At 34.7% G+C, this 20,800-nt stretch overlaps 1 protein-coding gene across 1 annotated transcript in view; it reads left to right on the top strand.

Annotated features, from left to right (window-relative positions):
- LOC148940837 (phospholipase D1-like) overlaps nt 1–20,800 on the top strand; it is a 404,878-nt gene that overhangs the window by 118,335 nt on the left and 265,743 nt on the right. The window contains exon 8 of the mRNA XM_089105088.1: nt 909–1,171. Within this exon, the coding sequence (XP_088961214.1) occupies nt 909–1,171 (263 nt within the window). The remainder of the gene's footprint in view (nt 1–908; nt 1,172–20,800) is intronic.

The following is a 20,800-nucleotide window of genomic DNA, read 5'->3' on the forward strand; positions in this document are numbered from 1 at the left end:
ATTTGTACGAGAAATATAATTCGGTCCCGCTTTCTGGGGTTGTAATGAATGAAAAGCTAAGATGGCTGGGCCATATTTTGCGAATGAAGAATGACAGATTGCAGAGAATCGTGCCTTCAGGAGATCCATCTATGGCCCAAAAAGGCAGGTCGTCCCCAAATTGGGTGGAAAGAGTTCATAAGAAAGGATTTAAAGGAAATTGGTACGTCACAGGGGGGGGGGGGGGGGTAAAGAGCCAAGTTTTGAATGGATCGAGATGGATGGGAAACGTGCACATCTGTGTTGGTCTCAGGTGACTTGGTGGAGAAGCGAATGTCTTAATAGTGGCTTCAATCGGTGGGGGGAGGGGGTTAGTGTGTGTTCTGACTCAGCTCACCTCCTATTGTGGGTCTTCACGATTCCATGATCTTGTTTTTTTGCGGACCATATGGTGTTTTTTTCGGTAACTTCTAACTTCGCATTGTCAGAAAATCTATTTTAATCATTCGAGTTTTTTAGGAAGGAAAAATTTTTGAGAAGCTATCGCTCAAGGAAATAAATGAAGAACTTGAAGTCATATTGAAAAAAAAAAAAAAAATCAAGTCTTGGACAATAATATATTTAATCGTATGTCCTTGCTGTTGCATTTCTTACAGTGGTATCCAACGGGGAAAAAAATAATAGGAGAACGTTCTTGACGCATACTTGTCATTCTGGGTGATAGGTTTACGTGAATTATGGGGTTCACGGTTCACACGAGTAGATGTGAAGCTTCTCTCATATCAATAAATGAATTTTTTAATTCTTTTTACATAGCTGTCTACCAGGTTGCCACGTTCATTGAATGAGGAGGCTCACATGAGGTGATATTGAGTATCTGTCATGTCGGTAAATGAATTCTATTTTGATTTTTCTTTTTTTATGTACAGTTGTCTACCAGGCTGCCATTGCTTTCCAAGGTGGCGTACGAAATGGCTCTTAATCAAAGACACATGGGTTGGTTATATTGACCCTTCCACTGGGCTGCTCAAGAATGTGATGCTAATGACAAAAGAATTTCAAACGTCCCAAATTGGAAGTAAAAGACAATTCTATCTGTTTAACTTATCAAAAGAAATATGTCTCAAAGCTGGATCTAGAAGGCTAGCGGCAGAGTGGTTGGATGAAATAAACAATGTTGCAAATTCGTCAGGTAAGGTTATTCACTTTTTAGTTTATGTTGATTGTAAATAAGAGTGCCAACCATTGAAAATGCTGAACAGAAGATTGACCATCGGGCTTAAACGGCTGTGATAATTAAAAGTGCGCCATTTTTGTAACTTTTTAGGAGAGTTATAAAACAGAAAAAATTTTGTCGGCTGTGGTCACTCTCAAGAATGAGGCTAATGGAGATACAAAAAGGGAATATTTTCAAACAAACTTTTTACGGTCTTTTCCGGTGATATAAATTGAATTCAAATATTCTGAGTGAATTCAAAATTATTCCATTTAATGGCGTATGTCTCCTTTTTCCTATTGAGTAAGATAATCCTCTTCTGTCAAAAATATTCTGATCGAATTCAAAGTTAATCCGTTTTTTGTTCCATAAGACAATCATCTTTTGTCAAAACAGGAGCATATCTTTTTATCTTCGTAACGGTAAAAGATAGGACACTTTCTTCTGCACCATTCGATTCCTCGTGCTTAGTTTACCCACGATACATGCATAATTCGTTTTTGACCGGAATGGCATATGTCGCATTTTGAATTATCACAGCCATTATGCAAAAGCGACGTGAAGGGATGGAGGGATATTAATTTATTGTTCTAGTATTGAAATAGCCTAAATGTTCAAACAATCCTGCAAAATGGCTCGTAAGCTGTATTTTTCACTGAAAAGGTAGTATTTTCTTGGCTAATGACTTAAGTTGATACAACATGGACAAAGAAAAAAACCTGTTATGCCAAGCCACTATTGCATGAAGCGACATTGTGTGAGCTTGAATCTCTATAGCAAGTATTTACACATAGACAGCATTAAAAATTTCAGCGTAACGCACATGCAGTTCAATACGTTGAATTTTACTCACTATCTTAGACAGGTAGCACAACATATACAACTGAATAATATAAAAAGTATTGAACTTGCATTTTAAGCGACATTGTTTGAGCTTGAATCTCTATAGCAAGTATTTAGACATAGACAGCATTAAAAATTTCAGCGTAACGCACATGCAGTTCAATACGTTGAATTTTACTCACTATCTTAGACAGGTAGCACAACATATACAACTGAATAATATAAAAAGTATTGAACTTGCATGTTAAGCGACATTGTTTGAGCTTGAATCTCTATAGCAAGTATTTACACATAGACAGCCTTAAAAATTTTAGCGTAACGCACATGCAGCTCAATACGTTGAATTTTACTCACTATCTTAGACAGGTAGCACAACATATACAACTGAATAATATAAAAAGTATTGAACTTGCATGTTAAGCGACATTGTTTGAGCTTGAATCTCTATAGCAAGTATTTACACATAGACAGCATTTAAAATTTCAGCGTAACGCACATGCAGCTCAATACGTTGAATTTTACACACTATCATAGACAGGTAGCACAACATATACAACTGAATAATATAAAAAGTATTGAACTTGCATGTTAAGCGACATTGTTTGAGCTTGAATCTCTATAGCAAGTATTTACACATAGACAGCCTTAAAAATTTTAGCGTAACGCACATGCAGCTCAATACGTTGAATTTTACTCACTATCTTAGACAGGTAGCACAACATATACAACTGAATAATATAAAAAGTATAGAACGTGCATGTTAAGCGACATTGTTTGAGCTTGAATCTCTATAGCAAGTATTTACACATAGACAGCCTTAAAAATTTTAGCGTAACGCACATGCAGCTCAATACGTTGAATTTTACACACTATCTTAGACAGGTAGCACAACATATACAACTGAATAATATAAAAAGTATTTAACTTGCATGTTAAGCGACATTGTTTGAGCTTGAATCTCTATAGCAAGTATTTACACATAGACAGCCTTAAAAATTTCAGCGTAACGCACATGCAGCTCAATACGTTGAATTTTACACACTATCTTAGACAGGTAGCACAACATATACAACTGAATAATATAAAAAGTATTGAACTTGCATGTTAAGCGACATTGTTTGAGCTTGAATCTCTATAGCAAGTATTTACACATAGACAGCCTTAAAAATTTCAGCGTAACGCACATGCAGTTCAATACGTTGAATTTTACTCACTATCTTAGACAGGTAGCACAACATATACAACTGAATAATATAAAAAGTATTGAACTTGCATGTTAAGCGACATTGTTTGAGCTTGAATCTCTATAGCAAGTATTTAGACATAGACAGCCTTAAAAATTTCAGCGTAACGCACATGCAGTTCAATACGTTGAATTTTACTCACTATCTTAGACAGGTAGCACAACATATACAACTGAATAATATAAAAAGTATTGAACTTGCATGTTAAGCGACATTGTTTGAGCTTGAATCTCTATAGCAAGTATTTACACATAGACAGCCTTAAAAATTTCAGCGTAACGCACATGCAGCTCAATACGTTGAATTTTACACACTATCTTAGACAGGTAGCACAACATATACAACTGAATAATATAAAAAGTATTGAACTTGCATGTTAAGCGACATTGTTTGAGCTTGAATCTCTATAGCAAGTATTTACACATAGACAGCCTTAAAAATTTCAGCGTAACGCACATGCAGCTCAATACGTTGAATTTTACACACTATCATAGACAGTTAGCACAACATATAAAACTGAATAATATAAAAAGTATTGAACTTGGATGTTAATCGACAGTGGGTGAGCTGGATTCTCTATAGCAAGTCTTTACACATAGACAGCATTATAAATATCAGCGTAACGCACATGCAGCTCAATACGTTGAATTTTACACACTATCGTAGACAGGTAGCACAACATATACAACTGAATAATATAAAAAGTGAAAGGAACAATCAAAATAAAAACGATTAAATTTGATTAAAGGTTGAAAAAAAATTCAGTCCCACTATTTCGGTTTTTCATCCAGAAATCTTTCTAAAAGGAAAGAATAAAATTATGATGAATTCCGTGCGATAGAAGTTTTGTTTAGATATGAGTGCTTTGTCCTTTTGTTTCTACTGTCTTTTTTTCTTAAGTTGTAATGATTCTCTTTTATTGTCTTTTCTTTTTAGTATTTCGTTGACAAAGAATTCGAGATGTGAAATCGAAATACTCGGGCAATATTCGTATTGTTTTTAATGTAATGACGGTATTGTTTTTATCGTCGCAATTAGAAGGTATATAGCTGGTATTAAATTAGTGTAGAAAAGAAACTCTCAAGTTACTAAACATAGCTGGATGCTTGATCTCAGAAGAATTTGACTGTGCAAAGTATCGGTTGTAACTTGATGCCATCTATTCTGATGCACACTAAACATTTACTTATCTTTTTAAATGTTAAATAAGACCAATTAAGTTGTGTTCATCAGATGCATTTTAAAACAAATTTGGGCCCATGACAAGATTGAATTTGACAAAAGTGGGTAGGATTACCTCAAGATATATAGAGAATACTCACTGGAACAGGCGAGAGAGGACCTCTTCGAGAAAGTTTTATAATGGTTTGATACAAAATCTCCTGCCCCAAATGTTTCTAGTTTTTTTCTGCTAAACCATTACTGGATGTTGAAAAGCTTTACATTCTTTTCTGCGCATCCTTTACTTTTCTTCAGCTCCACGATAGGTCCCTTCGATTTACTTTATTCTTTATCTGATCGGTCGGATCATCAGCTCCACTATTTTTAGAATATTCAAATTACGCATACTGTAAAAGTGAGATCTAATTTTAGTTCCTTATTTCCGTGTCAAATTATATGGAATACCCTTCCTGATGTGACTCGAGAATGTCACTCAAAAGACTTACAAAAAAAAAAAAGGTTTCTGATTGATTTTTTGACTATTTGTTGCCGGTCTAGTGTTTTTTTAGTGATTAGAAAAAATTCTTATAAGTTGCTGAATTCTCTTCTTCCTGCCTCTGTCTTTCTCTCTCCCTCTCCCCCTTCCATCTCCCTCTCTCCCTCACTCTCTCTCTCTTCCGCCTCCCTTGCTCTTTTTTTTTATTCATTTATTTACTTTTAATAGCTTGCTCGTCGCGCCGTGCTGCGCTTTCGAAAGAAAGGAAATCCAAGGAAAATTTCCCCCTACGGAAAACTCTCCATCCACGGAAAATCGCCCCCACTGAAAATACCTCCTCCCATCGCGTAAAACTCCCTCCATCTATTAATAACAATCGTATTTATAAATTTAAAGTATTGGAAAAATTCCGAATGCTTCCCAAAAATTATTGGAACCTATGCAAAAAAGTATTTAATAAAATTTGAACCTGCTGGTTTATTTTCAAATTTAGGAAAGGTATTTCTAAGGAAAAAAATTTAAGAAATGGATCTTCATAAAAACGAAGATCAATTGTGTTACTCTGTATTTTCTAATTCGGGCTTCAATTGAGCTTTATTTTCTGAAGTCGAGAAATTTTTGGGATTTGTAAGAAAACAAGATGTAAGATTACAGAATTTCTAACGTCAAAGCTACTGAAAATCAGTTTTTTTAAGCTCTTAGTGAGCTAGATTATAAACTGCTATCACGCGATAAATTAACCTGATATTTAAGATGTTCAGGCTGTATAGTTTATTTGTACATATGTATGTTTGTACTGAATGAACGATGCTTCTTGACTACTAAGGTCCTTGTGTTGGGCATAGAATTCTTAAAACGTTATCTATGAATATCTGTATTTCTTAGGTAGGGAAAATGTAGATGTCGTGAGTGTTTGTCCTTTTCTATATTTGAATATACGATTTACATTGTATTTACCGCAAAAACTAATCATGGTTAATGGGTGGATTTTCTATATTGAGTTAAAAAGCCTCAGGTTTCTTTCTGGTGGGCTCAATCTATGTCAGTGCTTTTACTATCCCCGAATTTACTATCCCGAAAATTGGGTTCTCCCAAATCTCCCAAAAAGCTAACGGTAACGAAAATTAACGATTTGTGTTTTATGTTAATATTGCCTGTTTTCGAAAGATTACGTGCTAACTTTCGGTATTTTCGAAATCTCACGGAGATATAGGAAACGTTCATGCAACCTCAAAATCTCGGGGATCGGAGAACTCAATTTTGGCTCGGGGAAATTCAGTGGTAGTAAGCAACGGTCGGTGTACTGTTCTGAATAAGTTGTATTAGGCAGGTTTTGTTTTCTTGGAGACATAATTTTAGTCCTAAAGTCATTTTCTAAATGCAAATGTGAGTAAGGGCTTAGAAACAATTAGAATTTACGATCTGTGTAACCTTGGTAGAACTGTTGTAATCTATAATTTATTTATAATTAATTAATCAAGTTCTTATTCTTAATTTGCATCTTCAATAACATTTCGATTTTGATTTGCTCCTCGTATATTTTCATATGTTGTATTTTGTATATCCTTGCCATTGTGATACGGTTGTGCTCGTATAAATAAAATCCTATTACATAGCTAGTAGTTATTCTACACAAGTAAAATGCCCACTTTATTCCTTAACTCGAATAACCAACTTAATTATTGAAGTACCATTGATACAAAATCAGTAATCCCTTCATATGACGTTCATTCTAGTTTTATTGGAAGGGAAAGTGCCAAATTAATATAACCAATTTCTTTGCAATAAAATCAATCAAATGTGGTCCATACCTCAAAGAAACAGCTTTTCAAATGATTCTTGTGTTGCATTATCTTGTGAAAAGACGTATGAGCTATCTTCTTGTAAATGAAGATGTAGTTTTTCTCAAAAATTGCATTTTACTTTAATATTATGTTTTGTTACTTAAAAAAGCCTATAAAATTAGTCATTAAAGATCTCACTATGATGTATCAGTGCCAAATTAGCAAAAAAAAAAAAAAAAAAAAAAAAAAAAAAAAAAAAAAAAAAAAAACGAGAGTAGAAAACGTGGACACATCACTGCTCCTCTTCCAAAAAAGTGAGTCTCTTTGTTGCTCTAGATGGGGACTTTAATTCTCCTAAATGGGGCTTTTCGCTATGGAGATTCCAATGGTGCTGTTTTCGGATCAATCTGCACGGTCTTCGCGGAGCTTAGGATTTTTTCGAAATTTCCATAAATCTATTTTTGCAATAAACCTAAGCTATTAAGATTAGTCGCAGTAATAGTTGCCATTCCTGAACTAGATTAAATGGCAAAGTTCCTCACTTGACAGTTTTTAGCTTTTTGGTTATTATGAACTAGATTTTTTTCTTTACTAGACTGCAGTAAATGTTGTAAGCATGATATTCATTTTATTTAAAATATATATTGCGGGCATGAATAATAAGACAACTGTGAAGACTGTCCAGAGTTAAATAAGCCTTGAGAATATCGTTGAACAAATTCATAGATTTATTAAATAATCACAAAGTGTAATACAAATGTGTTGCAAAGCAACAAAATATGGAAATTTGTTACACAATGTGTTGCACAGAATATTTTTTGAAGATTTTCAAATAGTTTTTGGTTCGCAAATGTGTTTTGAAGAAAAACTGATCCTTCAAAGCAATCATCGTCAACGAAATTTACATGGTTTGCAGTAGGCTACTAATTCATGCAATTCAGAAAAAAATTAGTATCAAATTCATGATCACAATCGTCATTGGGCTAACCGCAGGGTTGTCATACTATAATAGTTTAGGTGCTCTCTTTCTGCTAGGAAGGAGAAGGACACGAGTTCAACCTATAGTTTAGCAACGATTTCGAATACCAAAGAAGCTGATGAGACCCGTTGAATGGTTGCGAATTAAATGTTTGATAATTTATGTTATTTTGTATTCAGGCATATAAGTTTTTATATATATATAGAGAGAGAAATTAATTTTTATTAAAGACCAATATTTACCAAAAAATCATACCAAAGAGAAGTACTATGTGAAAATCTGTGCAGATTTGTTTGTGACAGGGGTTAATATTTTAATTATTTACTACATATTTACCTATATTAAAAAAAAATGCAATCATATAAATAAATAAAAAGAAAACCTCATGAGAACCGCGAACCAATACTTATAGAAGATAGAAGACAGAATACAGCCCCCCCCCCTCACCCATCCTTATTCATTAAAAAATTATTTATGTTATTTTTAAAAGAGGCCACACTCACAGCGATACTAGTGCTTTGCGGAAGACTGTTCTGTACCGAAACACCCACATGCCTAAATACAAAACTAGACCTAGCAGTGTGTCGTCTTTCTTTTACTAGGTCCGTGGAATTCTTTGTATCATAAGAATGGTACGCAGAGTTCGATGATAAAACATCACAAAAATAATTAGGTGCTATATAAACAAGACATTCCTTAAACCCAAGACATTCCCTATACCAGTGACTTTCCCTATACCGAAGGCCTTTCCTGTTCCCATAACATTCCCTTTACCCAAAGTCTTTCCAATAAAAATACCATGAGTCAGTTTATTTGAGGTAGTTTTGTAGATTTAGGTTTTATATTTATGTTTTAATGTATGTATCATACCCATGAAAAAGCCTTCAGCTTCTTGTTAAGTGGATCTAGTAAAGAAGGAACCAAAGGGAATCAGGCAGCGGAGCTACTCAAATATGACATCGTACTTCAGATTTTATCATCTTGTCAAAAGATCTGAATGCTACATCATTTTGTAGAAGAGTATGTAGTTTTGTCAAAAATTGCATTTTGTTTTTAAATTAATCTTTTGTTAAAAGGCACTATAACAGCTTCCTTTCAAATGAGGCCCTAAATATCTTTTTATGATTTCGCAATTAACTTTTACCATTTAGATTAACCGAAATAATTGTTACTATTCCTGAATCAGCTTCAAATGGCGATTCTTCTTCAATTGACAGTTTTTTTTCAAAGCGCGCTTTAAATCGGGTTCTATGGGCTGGACTTCGTTCTTAATTAGGTTGCGGCGCAGGCCTCACCCATAATCGTTATTTCTGAAGGAGATATTGTATATATCACTTGGTTTTTGAATCCATCTTTATATTAATTGTTGTCTTCTAATTTTGACGTTTTTATGCCTTATAAAGGATGCGTGGTCAATAATGACTAAATGCGTAATTATATAAGATATGACGAAATAAGTTTTATTTCTTACAAATTAAGTTGTATAATATTGAACATTTTGAAAATCCATATTATGCTAAATATCGAAAAAGATTCCTCTAAAATTAAAAGATTCAAAGATTAAGAGTTAAGGCCGGTGACTGATTTTTTTTTTTTTGCCTTATTCATATTTGTATAAATTGTCTTTTATAACGTTTTTATCGTGCTTGATTTTGCTGTCTTTATATTTGAGGCCAATTTTTGTTTTCTTTCTATGTGTTATTTTAGGCTTGGCCTGTTTAACGATTTTCAAATTCTAGAACTCGGCGTCCCAGGGCTTGTGATGGTTAATTTTGCAGAATATATATTATCTTGTATCTAAATACATCCATGTTTAAAATACGTACGTACGCATGGTTCAAAACACTTAAAAAATTCTGACATTAAAAACAAATAAAGAAAGAAGGAATAAAGTAAACAAGAACCTATTAGAAGACTACAAAGCTAGATTTAACACTAAATAATTGAAAATAATAAGTGAAAATAATAATTGAAAATAGCAGTTGAAATAACTCTTTAAATAATCGTTGGAAAGTATAATTGAAGTTTTTTGAAAATTATCTAATTTTCCTCAATTCTTCAAGCTTTAAATTATTTATTGTGATTCTTATAAAATCGTGTGAATTTGTTTTTCTGTTTTGGGCAAGAATCTGTAATCGAATTGTTGAAACTTTAAGTGCCAGTGTTTCTTCTTAAGAAATATAAGCTCAATGGTCATATTTTGTTCGAGTTCAGACCAAATATACCCTTCTATTAGATTGTTGTCGTCGAAATAGCCTATTTTATAACTCTGGGGAAATATATAAACTGAACTATCATATAATTTTTTGAATCGGGCTATTTTCATTTTAGTTGTCAACAAATGGGTTGTAAATAAATCGACAACAGCAATTGACTTTGTAGTTGTGAGAAAATGCTATTGTAAGAAACCAAGCTAAGGGAAAACGGGTCATTTTGAACTGGTCTCTCTTTCCCAAAACTCCTTCTCATTGATGGTTTGTTAAGTAACTACCATTTGCATTGATAAATTATAATCACTAATATATAGTTACTTCTGCAGATTTATTGTATTATTATTGTCTATATGAATCTTGTCGTTGTTATTTATCTACGCTGTTTTACTACTAGCATTAGTAAAGTCACTAGAGCGTCCAGCCGCCCGAGGCCAACACTGCTCCGCACGCTCCTCCACCATAGTCTATTCAAAGCTTCACACTTTACTCCCTCCAATGAAGTTCTAGTTTCCTTTGAATTCTTCCCAGTGGCATCTTCCCAACTACATTTTTGTTAACACATTTTTATTTTAGTGTATATTCACATATTTATAAACAATTGTAAACATATATTTACAAACAATACTACTTAGCTATTGATATGGGTTAACTTTAATTGAGTATTTTTTTTTTTTTATTTGCTCTTAGCAAAGTCATGAAATGCCAGTTATATTTTTCTTAGTTTTCAAGTGGCGGAAGAATACTGCTTTATGATAACAAATTTACTTTCCATAAAAAACAACTAAGTCAGTAAAAGGGAAGTTTTGACGACCGTGACTGGAGTAATGTCCTATAAAATAAGAAATGTAAGAATATATCGTGAAGTTTCTCCGAGAGCAGAGATTTAATATTATATCCACATGAATTTTTTTTTTCGCTAAAAATGGTCTCAAGTCGACTCGGAACTGGATTTGAATCCAGGTCCAACATTCACTCATGTTGATTCAGACCACCGTTAACTTATTTAAAAAATTTTCCGTCGAAAAAATTCCATGCTTAAAAATTATAAATTGTTCAATCCCTCTCGAAACTAAAAAATGTCAAAAGTGAAAAACTTTCCGTTATGTCAAATTTTTTAAACATTCAAGATATTCCTAGAAAAAGTGATATTTAGCTAGGAATCTCAAATACTCTTTAAATAATTTTTTTATTTTTGCTAAACATCAAAGATACTCGTCAATCCTTATTGAAATTAAATAATAAAAAAAAAAGTTTTTTCAGTTGAAAGTAAGGGGCAGCATTAAAAATTAAAACGAACAGAAATTATTACAAATATGAAGGGGGGTGTTTCCCCTCCTTAATACCTGGTTCTTTACTCTAAAGTTTGAATTTTTGTTCCAATTATTGAAGAATGGCTCATTAACACAAGGTCCGTTTAATTAGAATTATAAGCTTTTTTGAAAAATACTAAAAGACGTTAGTGTAAAGAGTTTTAACGTTTTAAGTTTTAATGTTGCTCCTTACTTTCAGTTGAAAAAAACTTGTTTTTTATTTAATTTCTGATCGTTGTTTAATTAATACCGGGAAATCCAGCTCCTCCTCCATGGAGAATCCCTTCCATTACAAAAATTACTCTGAGGAAAGATCTTCCGACTTAACCTCCCCTCCGCTGGAAAGTCCCCCCCACCTTAAAATCCCCCCGAAAAGTATCTGTATACTTGCAAATAGCTAATACTATATGTAAACAATAGGCATAAGTTCATACCTTGTACCCTTCCCCCGAGGGCTTCGGGGAATCAAGTCATCCTCAATGACATATTTATTAGTTCTTTCGCCTATGCTGAACAAAATGGCTATCTCAAAATTTGAATCAGAAGGTATTTGGGAAAAAAATGGGCATAGGAGTGGGGCTAGCTGTCCTGTAATATTTTTGGTCGCTTAAAAATGGCACTAGAGCTTTTGATTTCCGATCAAATGAGCCCTCTCCCGAGCTTCTAGGATACCTGGTTCGATAACCCCTGGGGAAAAAAAAAATAAACACGCATCCGTGATCTTGCTTCTGGTGAAAAAATGCAAAATTCCACATTTTTGTATATAGGAGCTAGAAACCTCTACAGTATGTTTCTCTAATATGCTGAATCTGATGGTGTAATTTTCATTGAGATCATTGATGTTTTGGGGGTGTTTTCTCTCCCCCTTTTTCCAAAATGAGGCAAATTTTCTCAGGTTCTTAATTTTTGATGGGTAACGTTAAACTTGATGAATTTTATATATTCTGAATAAGCATACAAATTTGATTCTTTTCATGAATCCCTTGTTTTAGAGTTTCGGTTACTATTAAGCCGCATTGCTCCTTACTTACAGTTCGTTACAATGAACTGTGTGAAAGAAAAGATAGTTTTTGCCTTATTTTTTCTGAATTTTTTTATCGTAGGCAGCGCAATAGCCCTGCGTAAGTAAAGAACGATGTTGGCACTATGCATTGTTTTTTTTATTTAGACCAGGGCACTTCGTATCGAAAGAGTTGTCGAGAAACGTCGAAAAGGGCTCATTCGATTGGGAATTTGAAGGGCTTGTGCCCTTTCTAATAGTCGAAAGTCATTGGAGGAAAACTAAAACCCCTCTCACACCCACCGTCTCCCCAAACACATCCAATCAAAATTTTGAGATAGCTATTTTGTTCGACGTAGTTAAAAGGTCCGGAAATCATGCTTTTGAGGATGACACTTCCCCCACAGCCCTCAGGGCAAGGGTTGTAAGTAATGCCCTCGGGGCATATAAGGTTTTTATAGAAAGTGTTGTTGTAAAACCTTCAAAAAGGGCTCATTCGTTTGGAAATTGAAAGGGCTAGTGCCTTCTTTTAATAGTCGAAGGTGATTGGAGGGCAACTAACTCCCCTCTCACACCCATAATTTCCCCAAACACATCCAATCAAAATTTTGAGATAGCCATTATGTTCAACGTAGTTGAAAGTTATGGAAAATAGATCTTTGAGGATGATAACCCCCCACAGCCCTCAGGGCAAGGGTGTAGGTTATGCCCTGGGGGCGTATAAGGTTCTTATAGAAAGCGTTGTCGTAGAAACTTCAAAAAGGGCTCATTCGTTTGGAAATTGAAAGGGGTAGTTCCTTTTTTGATAGTCTAAAGGGATTGGAGGATTGTAACGCCCCCTCTTACGCCCACCATTTCCCCTAACACATCCAATCAAAATTTTTAGATAGCCATTTTGTTCAACGTAGTTGAATGTTCTGGAAATTAGGTATTTGAAGATGACAACCCCCACCCCCCAGCCTACAGGGCAAGGATTGTAAGTTATGTCCTGGATGTACATAAGGTTTTCATAGAAAGTGTTGTCGTAGAAACTTCAAAAAGGGCTCATTCGATTGGGAATCTTTTTTTAATAGTCGAAAATGATTGGAGGGCAGCTAACCCCCCTCTCACGCCCACCATTTCTCCAAACACATTTAATCAAAATTTTTAGATAGCCTTTTTGTTCAACGTTGTTGAAAGTTCTGTAAATTAGGTTTTAGAGGATGACAAACCTCCTACAACCCTCGGGGCAAGGGTTGTAAGTTATATTCTTGGGGCATATAAGGCTTTTATAGAAAGTGTTTTCGTAGAAACTTCAGAAATGGCCCTTTCGTTTGGAAATTGAAAAGGCTAGTGTCCTTTTTAAGAGTTGGAAGTAGTTGAAGAGGAATTAACCCCCCTCCTAAACCAACTATTTTCCAAAACAGATCCAGTCAAAATTTTGAGATAGCCATTTTGTTCAATATAGTCAAAAGGTCCAGAAATTATGTCTTTGAGGATGACACTCCCCCCACAGCCCTCAGTGCAAGTGTCGTAAGTTATGCCCTTGAGGCATATAATGTTTTTATAGAAAGTGTTGTCATAGAAAGTTTAGAAAGGGCTCAATCGATTGGAAATTGAAATGGCTAGTGCCCGTTTTAATAGTCGAAAGTGATCGGAGGGCAATTAACTTCCCTCTCAGGCCCACCACTTCCCCAAACACATCCAATAAAAATTTTGAGATAACAATTTTGTTCAATGTAGTTGAAAGGTCCAGAAATTATGTGTTTTAGGATGTTTTCCGCCCACAGCCCTCATAAGCCCTCACTTTTCCCACAAAATACAAATGAATTTGTATTGTCAGTTTGATAAATATATGCTGATACTTATTAATCAAAATATTAATGATATTTGTTTTATTAAAGTTATAAAAGTAAAAATATTTATATTCTTTTCAGTAAAGTGCAAATTATGTTCTGGCCTTGGTAAGGCATATTGGCTTTGAGCCCTACTCATGTTAATTTCTGCTCGTTTTGAGTTTGGCTTGGTTATTTATTGTAGTTTCTGTTCGTTTTGGGTTTCATTTGTTTATTGATGCTGACTTGTGGTAGTTTTACGATTATTTGATTTTATTTTTGCTCATTTTTGGTTTAATGGAGTTCTTTACTTTTCTTTGAAGAACTTATTTTGTAGAAAAACTTTTTTTAATTAATGTAAGTAAACAATGAGCTTATAAGCCTGTCACTGCTGAACTTATTATTAAATGTATTACTACCACCTTCCACTGCCCGAGGCCGACAAAGTTGCAGACATAGCCTTATAAGAAGGCCAAATGTACAGCTTTTGAATTTTCCTTTTGAAAGTCCTTTAGCAGAAATCATCACTTTTTCGTTTTAATTTTTCCCACTTCCGTTGGCGGCAGAGTGGCCACAGTTCTGCATCTTGTTGGCACCAATTTTATAATTGAAATTGTTCATTATATATTTTGTAATGCTCATAGCAATATTAAGGGATTTATTTTTTGTTTTATTTTGTTTTCCTTTGTGTTAATTTTCAAAATCCCACACTTATAAAAGTCCGATATTTTCCTTGCAGATGTTTAGTTACTTATTTCGAGTCTCAGATTTCACATTTTCTTTCTTTTCTAATGGTAATTATTTTCCCATTTTCTTTCTTCTAAAGCTATTCATTATGAGTGCTGTCAGATGGGGCTAGTTTTTGCTAAAAGAACTAACAAAATTATATTTGGTTGATTAAACTTATGAAAAAGACCCCAATTGGGCCAAACATTAGTGATAACTAGATCAGTTCAAATAAAAATCCGATAAAATTAGGCATAGTAACCCGGTTCCAGTTTATTTGGGCTAAAGGTTTTTACTGATTGGGCTGGCTAAGTCCAAGAGAGTCTGAAAACTTTTGTTCAAAATACTTCTTCTTTGTTTGCCTTCTCATACTGTTCACCTTATTTCTCACTCGATTGAATTCTGCTAAATCTGCGTCATCCTGACTATTAAGAGATTGCTCATATAACAAGTTCCTTTTTTTATCTTGTCTATTATTGCCTTCATAATCCACAGCTTGGAGGGATCATCCCTCTTTTGTTTGGTCAAACGCAAGGGGCATCTTTTCTCATAAATTGGTTGGAAAATATACATGAACTGATTATACACTAGAGAAGAATCACCAGAAATCTCCAAGACCGAGTCCCACTTGATACAGCTCAACTCTTCAGCAAAGCTACTCAAATTTTGCGTAGTTTTAGGTTTGATATCATATTATGGTATCAGAGATGCTGTCGCCATCGTAATTCCTCATCGCTTCCTTTATCTGGGGTTTTACGCACAATATAATTATAGTTTTTCAAATGAAAGGGGAAAAGGTAAATTTCCTTTTAGACCTAACTCAGTTTTTTTTTTTTTTTTTTTTTTTTTTTAATGGAGAAAGCGCTAGTTGCCTTAACATGCTTATCTAGTATCAAACAGTTCGTGGTAACGAACTATAAGTAAGGAGTGACTTGGGCTAATAGTAAACGAAACTATAAAATAGTAACCGAAATTTCTTCAATACATTAAAAAAATTGGCTTTTTTATGCTGACTTTAAATATATAAAATTCATCAAGTTTAGAGTTGCCCATCGAAAGCTACGGGTCTGAGAAAATTTGACTTTTTCTGGGGCGAAATACCCCCCCCCCCTCAAATGGCGATTGATCTTGATGAAAATAACACTATCAGATTCATATATCAGTGGATTCCGTTGTAGAAATTTTAGGCTCTTATCTACAAAAAAGGGGATTTTTACATTTTTTCGAAGAAGAATGATCGTGGATGCGTGTTAATTTGTTTTAAATTGTTTCTATGGGTGGTCGTGTCAAACCAATGGTCCTAGAAAATCAAGAGAGGGCTCGCACGGAAATTAGTTCTGGTTTCCTTTTTTAAATAGCAATAAAGATTTTGCCTCAGGAAAATAGAGTTTTCTGCCATTTATTGGCACCGATTTGCCTAAAGAGGGCCAAATTGACATCTATTGAAAATTCTTAGACAGGCAATTGATTTAAAAGTACCAAAATACTATATACAGATCTTTCAAGTTTCAGAGGAAGTAATGCCGCACGGTGGCGCATTCGTTTTCAAAAAGTCCTGTAATCCATCCAATATGGTACTACACACATTTCAACTCTTGGAATAAAATATTAACCTCAATGATCATTTATTTTAAACTTATTTTAACTAGGTTGATTCACTTGATGTTTCATAACATCATGTATAGGGATTAATAATAGCGCATCAGTTATTATGAAGGAGGGGCAGTTGGTTATGATACAGGCGGGGGGCGGGGTACCAGACACCTCAAAGAGTGCATCTTAGTGCCAAAATTGTCTAAATCACTTATTCATTTAAAGATAGAAAATTGCCTGGGGGTGGGTGTGAAGGTAAAAATTAATCTGTATGAGTAAGGATGCTTTAGGATGATGGCTCTTCTCTTATTACAGAAAAGGGTCTTCTTTTGTAACATACAAGATTTAATTCATATTCTTACCGGTGCACAAAACAGAGTGTGGGGAGGGGCAATTCAAGAATGAAGTCAGGAAATATGCAAGGGAGGACAAATGACACCAGAAAGTTTATTTTTGTCGACGTTTAAATGCACATATCGAGTTCTACGTTTATTTTGTCACATTATATATATATATATATATATATATATATATATATATATATATATATATATATATATATATATATATATATACATATATATATATATATATATATATATATATATATATATATATATATATATATATATATATATATATATATATATATATATATATATATATATATATATATATATATATAATTACTGTTCATAATGAACATTATTCGGAATATTTGGAGTACTGCCCCTCCTCAAACCCCCGCTTTCTACGCTTTCTACAAGGGCCGTTGAACTGAAATAAGAAGTATTTTTACAGCACTGTAAAACTTTAACGTGAAGAGCGAGGGATTGAGGAGGGGGCAGCACCCCTGATATTCGGAATAATTTATGTTCGTTTAAAGCATTAATGTCGCTCTACTTTCATTTAAGACCAATTGTTGTTTTTTTCAGTCAGTTTTATTGGAAAGAAGCGCCTTGTCTATCTATTGGATTGACAGATTGAGTAAGCAAAGTATCCATAAATATAAACATTTTTTCTCCCTTCCTATACACTAGCTGTCTTATATTTGCACTTTCTACCTTTTGTGGACCTACAGCATCCTAAAATCAGGATGTAATGAACATACCCAGCTGTTAGCTACGGTGAGATACACAATTTATTTTCCTGTATTTCGATTAGAGGGATTTGTGACAAAGTCCATTTCAAGGTGACCGGGACGAGGTGTCCCGTTTGATGTGACTAGGGGCGCCACATCCATAAGGTTTTGCAAAGGCAAACACGGCCGTTTCCCAATACATCCCGGGATCTAAATGCGTCTTTGGGATTTTTTCTTTACTAAGGGAGTTTGCCCGCTTCCTAACTCATTATCTCCCAAAACTGGGCTGGACACCTTTATAAAAACGGTACAATATTATAAATTAACTCAGAAAAACGTGACATACCTGGAGACATATTTAATATCGTCTTCCCACTCCAAAAATATTTTCAGTTGAAAATATGATGGAAGTCGAAGTCCCACAAACACTTGAAAGCTGTCAACAACCCATTTGTATTTCTAAGGAAATAATTCTTTGGAGTATCGTTAACTTTGTTTGTCTGTGGAAGCAAAATGTTGTCATTAACTTTGAAGACGTAAATTTTTCCCTGTGGTTTAATTTAATTTCCTTCATTCTTTGAGTATCGTAGTAACATTCTTTTCTTAAATAAAATGAAAGATAGATATAGACATTTATTGAAAGTAACTACTTTATCAGGGGGGGGGGATTAGGGAATAATGACCTTTCTTAGTTTTAAAAATGGTAAAAAAAAGTGTTGAGAATGGGCAGTGTGGCAAAAAGAAGTCATACTTCTGTCCATAGATTTGTAATAGTCAGGGGGGGGGATTAGGGAATAATGACCTTTCTTAGTTTTAAAAATGGTAAAAAAAAGTGTTGAGAATGGGCAGTGTGGAAAAAAGTAGTCATACTTCTGTCAATAGATTTATAATAGTCAGGGGGGGGGGGGGTTAGGGAATAATGACCTTTCTTAGTTTTAAAAATAGCAAAAAAGTGTTGAGAATGGGCAGTGTGGCAAAAATTAGTCATACTTCTGTCCATAGATTTGTAATAGTCAGGGGGGGGGGATTAGGGAATAATGACCTTTTTTATTTTTAAAAATGGCAAAAAAGTGTTGAGAATGGGCAGTGTGGCAAAAAGTAGTCATACTTCTGTCCATAGATTTGTAATAGTCAGGGAGGGAATTAGGGAATAATGACCTTTCTTAGTTTTAAAAATGGCTAAAAAGTGTTGAGAATGGGCAGTGTGGCAAAAAGTAGTCATACTTCTGTCAATAGATTTGTAATAGTAGGGGGGGGGGACTAGGGAATAAAGACCTTTCTTAGTTTTAAAAATAGCAAAAAAGTGTTGAGAATGGGCAGTGTGGCAAAAAGTAGTCATACTTCTGTCCATAGATCTGTAATATTTAGGAGGGGGATTAGGGAATAATGACCTTTCTTAGTTTTAAAAATGGCAAAAAAGTGTTGAGAATGGGCAGTGTGGCAAAAAGTAGTCATACTTCTGTCCATAGATTTGTAATAGTTAGGGGGGATTAGGGAATAATGACCTTTATTAGTTTTAAAAATGGCAAAAAAGTGTTGAGAATGGGCAGTGTGGCAAAAAGTAGTCATATTTCTGTCCATAGATGTGTAATAGCCAGGGGGGGGATTAGGGAATAATGATCTTTCTTAGTTTTAAAAATGGCAAAAAGTGTTGAGAATGGGCAGTGTGGCAAAAAGTAGTCATACTTCTGTCCATAGATTTTGTAATAGTCAGGGGGGGGGATTAGGGAATAATGACCTTTTTTAGTTTTAAAAATGGCTAAAATGTGTTGAGAATGGGCAGTGTGGCAAAAAGTAGTCATACTTCTGTCCATAGATTTATAATAGTCAGTTCATGTTGAAAGAAATCTAATAATGAAATAAAAGTTTTGAAAATACTAAACATTTGAACATTGGCATATCGTGGGAGTTTTAAAATATTTCGTGTTTGGCTTTTAATAACTGAAACTTCACCGTTAAGTTTAGGAAAAGAACATTTTTCCTTGCGATTTGATAGTAGAAGGCTATCTTATACTCCGGGGGGGGGGGGCACCATATATGGGCATAGAACCACGTGGTTTATGGTTTTTGTCAGTGAGAATGAAAAAACAGGAACTTTGTCACATTTATGTCTGTTTTCTTGGATGGTTATGTGTGTTGGTCGATTTATTTGATGTTTTTCATGGATGGTTATGGATGATTTATGGTTTTTGTCAGTGAGAATGAAAAAACAGTATTTTTCTCACTTGAAAAACAGGAATTTTGTCACTTTTATGGCTGTTTTATGGTTTTTGTCAGTGAGAATTTGAATAACAGGAACTTTCTCACTTTCATGGATTATTGAGTCATTAATCAAATTGTTCCCGGGCAAGGTTAATTAATGTCTGACAGATCAATCAAGCAATGATATCATATGTCTGACCTTAAAAATTTTCGCCTAGAAACATTTCTCCAGGAATAGATCCAAGTCATTGATGTCTTTGCCTCGGAAACAACTCTTTTGGTCGAACTCCAAAAGATATTAATAACCAAACGCCATGGAAACAATTCTGCAAGAAACATCTTAGCGATGAATTGTTTTAGCGCGGGAATCAGGTTTCTTAGTAATTTCAAATGCGTCAGCGCAGAGATGCCAAAAACAAAAGGAACACGCTGAAATTACGTTTAGGGGTTATTTGGGCGAAACTGTTTTAGACAGGTTATGGAATTATTTCGGCGAAACAGTTAGAGACATTTTAAAAGATGATTTTAAAAGATGATTTTAGAAGAGGATTTGAGGGTGAAACTCTGTGGTCGTTATACTACACAAGTTCCATTTGAACAGTGTTGTGAGGTCCTCGACCCCAACCCCGAAGGAAGCCACCGATCCTCAAAGGTTCCTCGGGCTCCCAAAGGACCCCCGGCGCCCCAAAGGCTCCTGAGCCTCCATTTTAATACGTTTTTAAGGCTTTATTATATCTTTTCAGAACAAATTATTATTTTAGGGAATTATTTCGGCGAAACAGTTAGACATTTTAATAGATGATTTTAAAGATGATTTTAGAAGAGAATTTGAGGGTAAAACTCTGCGTTCGTTGTAATACACAAGTTGTATTTTAACAGTGTCGTGAGGTCCCCTACCCAAACCCCAAAGGCTCCTCATACCCCACCCCCACCCCGAAAGAAGCCCCCCCGTCCCCCAAGGTCCCCCCGGCTCCCAAAAGACCACCCCACCCCCAAAGGCCCGCCCCAGACCCCCAAAGCCCACCCCCGGCCCACCCAAAGCCCACCCCCACTCCCCCAACGTCCACAGGGCTCCCAAAGGGCCCCCGGCGCTCCAAAGGCTCCTGAGCCTCCATTTTAATACTTTTTTAAGGCTTTATTATATCTTTTCAGAACAAAT

This window comes from Artemia sp. Qi Xiang Cuo, chromosome 19 (assembly GCF_049724085.1).
Source record: "Artemia sp. Qi Xiang Cuo chromosome 19, ASM4972408v1, whole genome shotgun sequence".
NCBI classification, from domain to species: Eukaryota; Metazoa; Arthropoda; class Branchiopoda; order Anostraca; family Artemiidae; genus Artemia; species Artemia sp. Qi Xiang Cuo.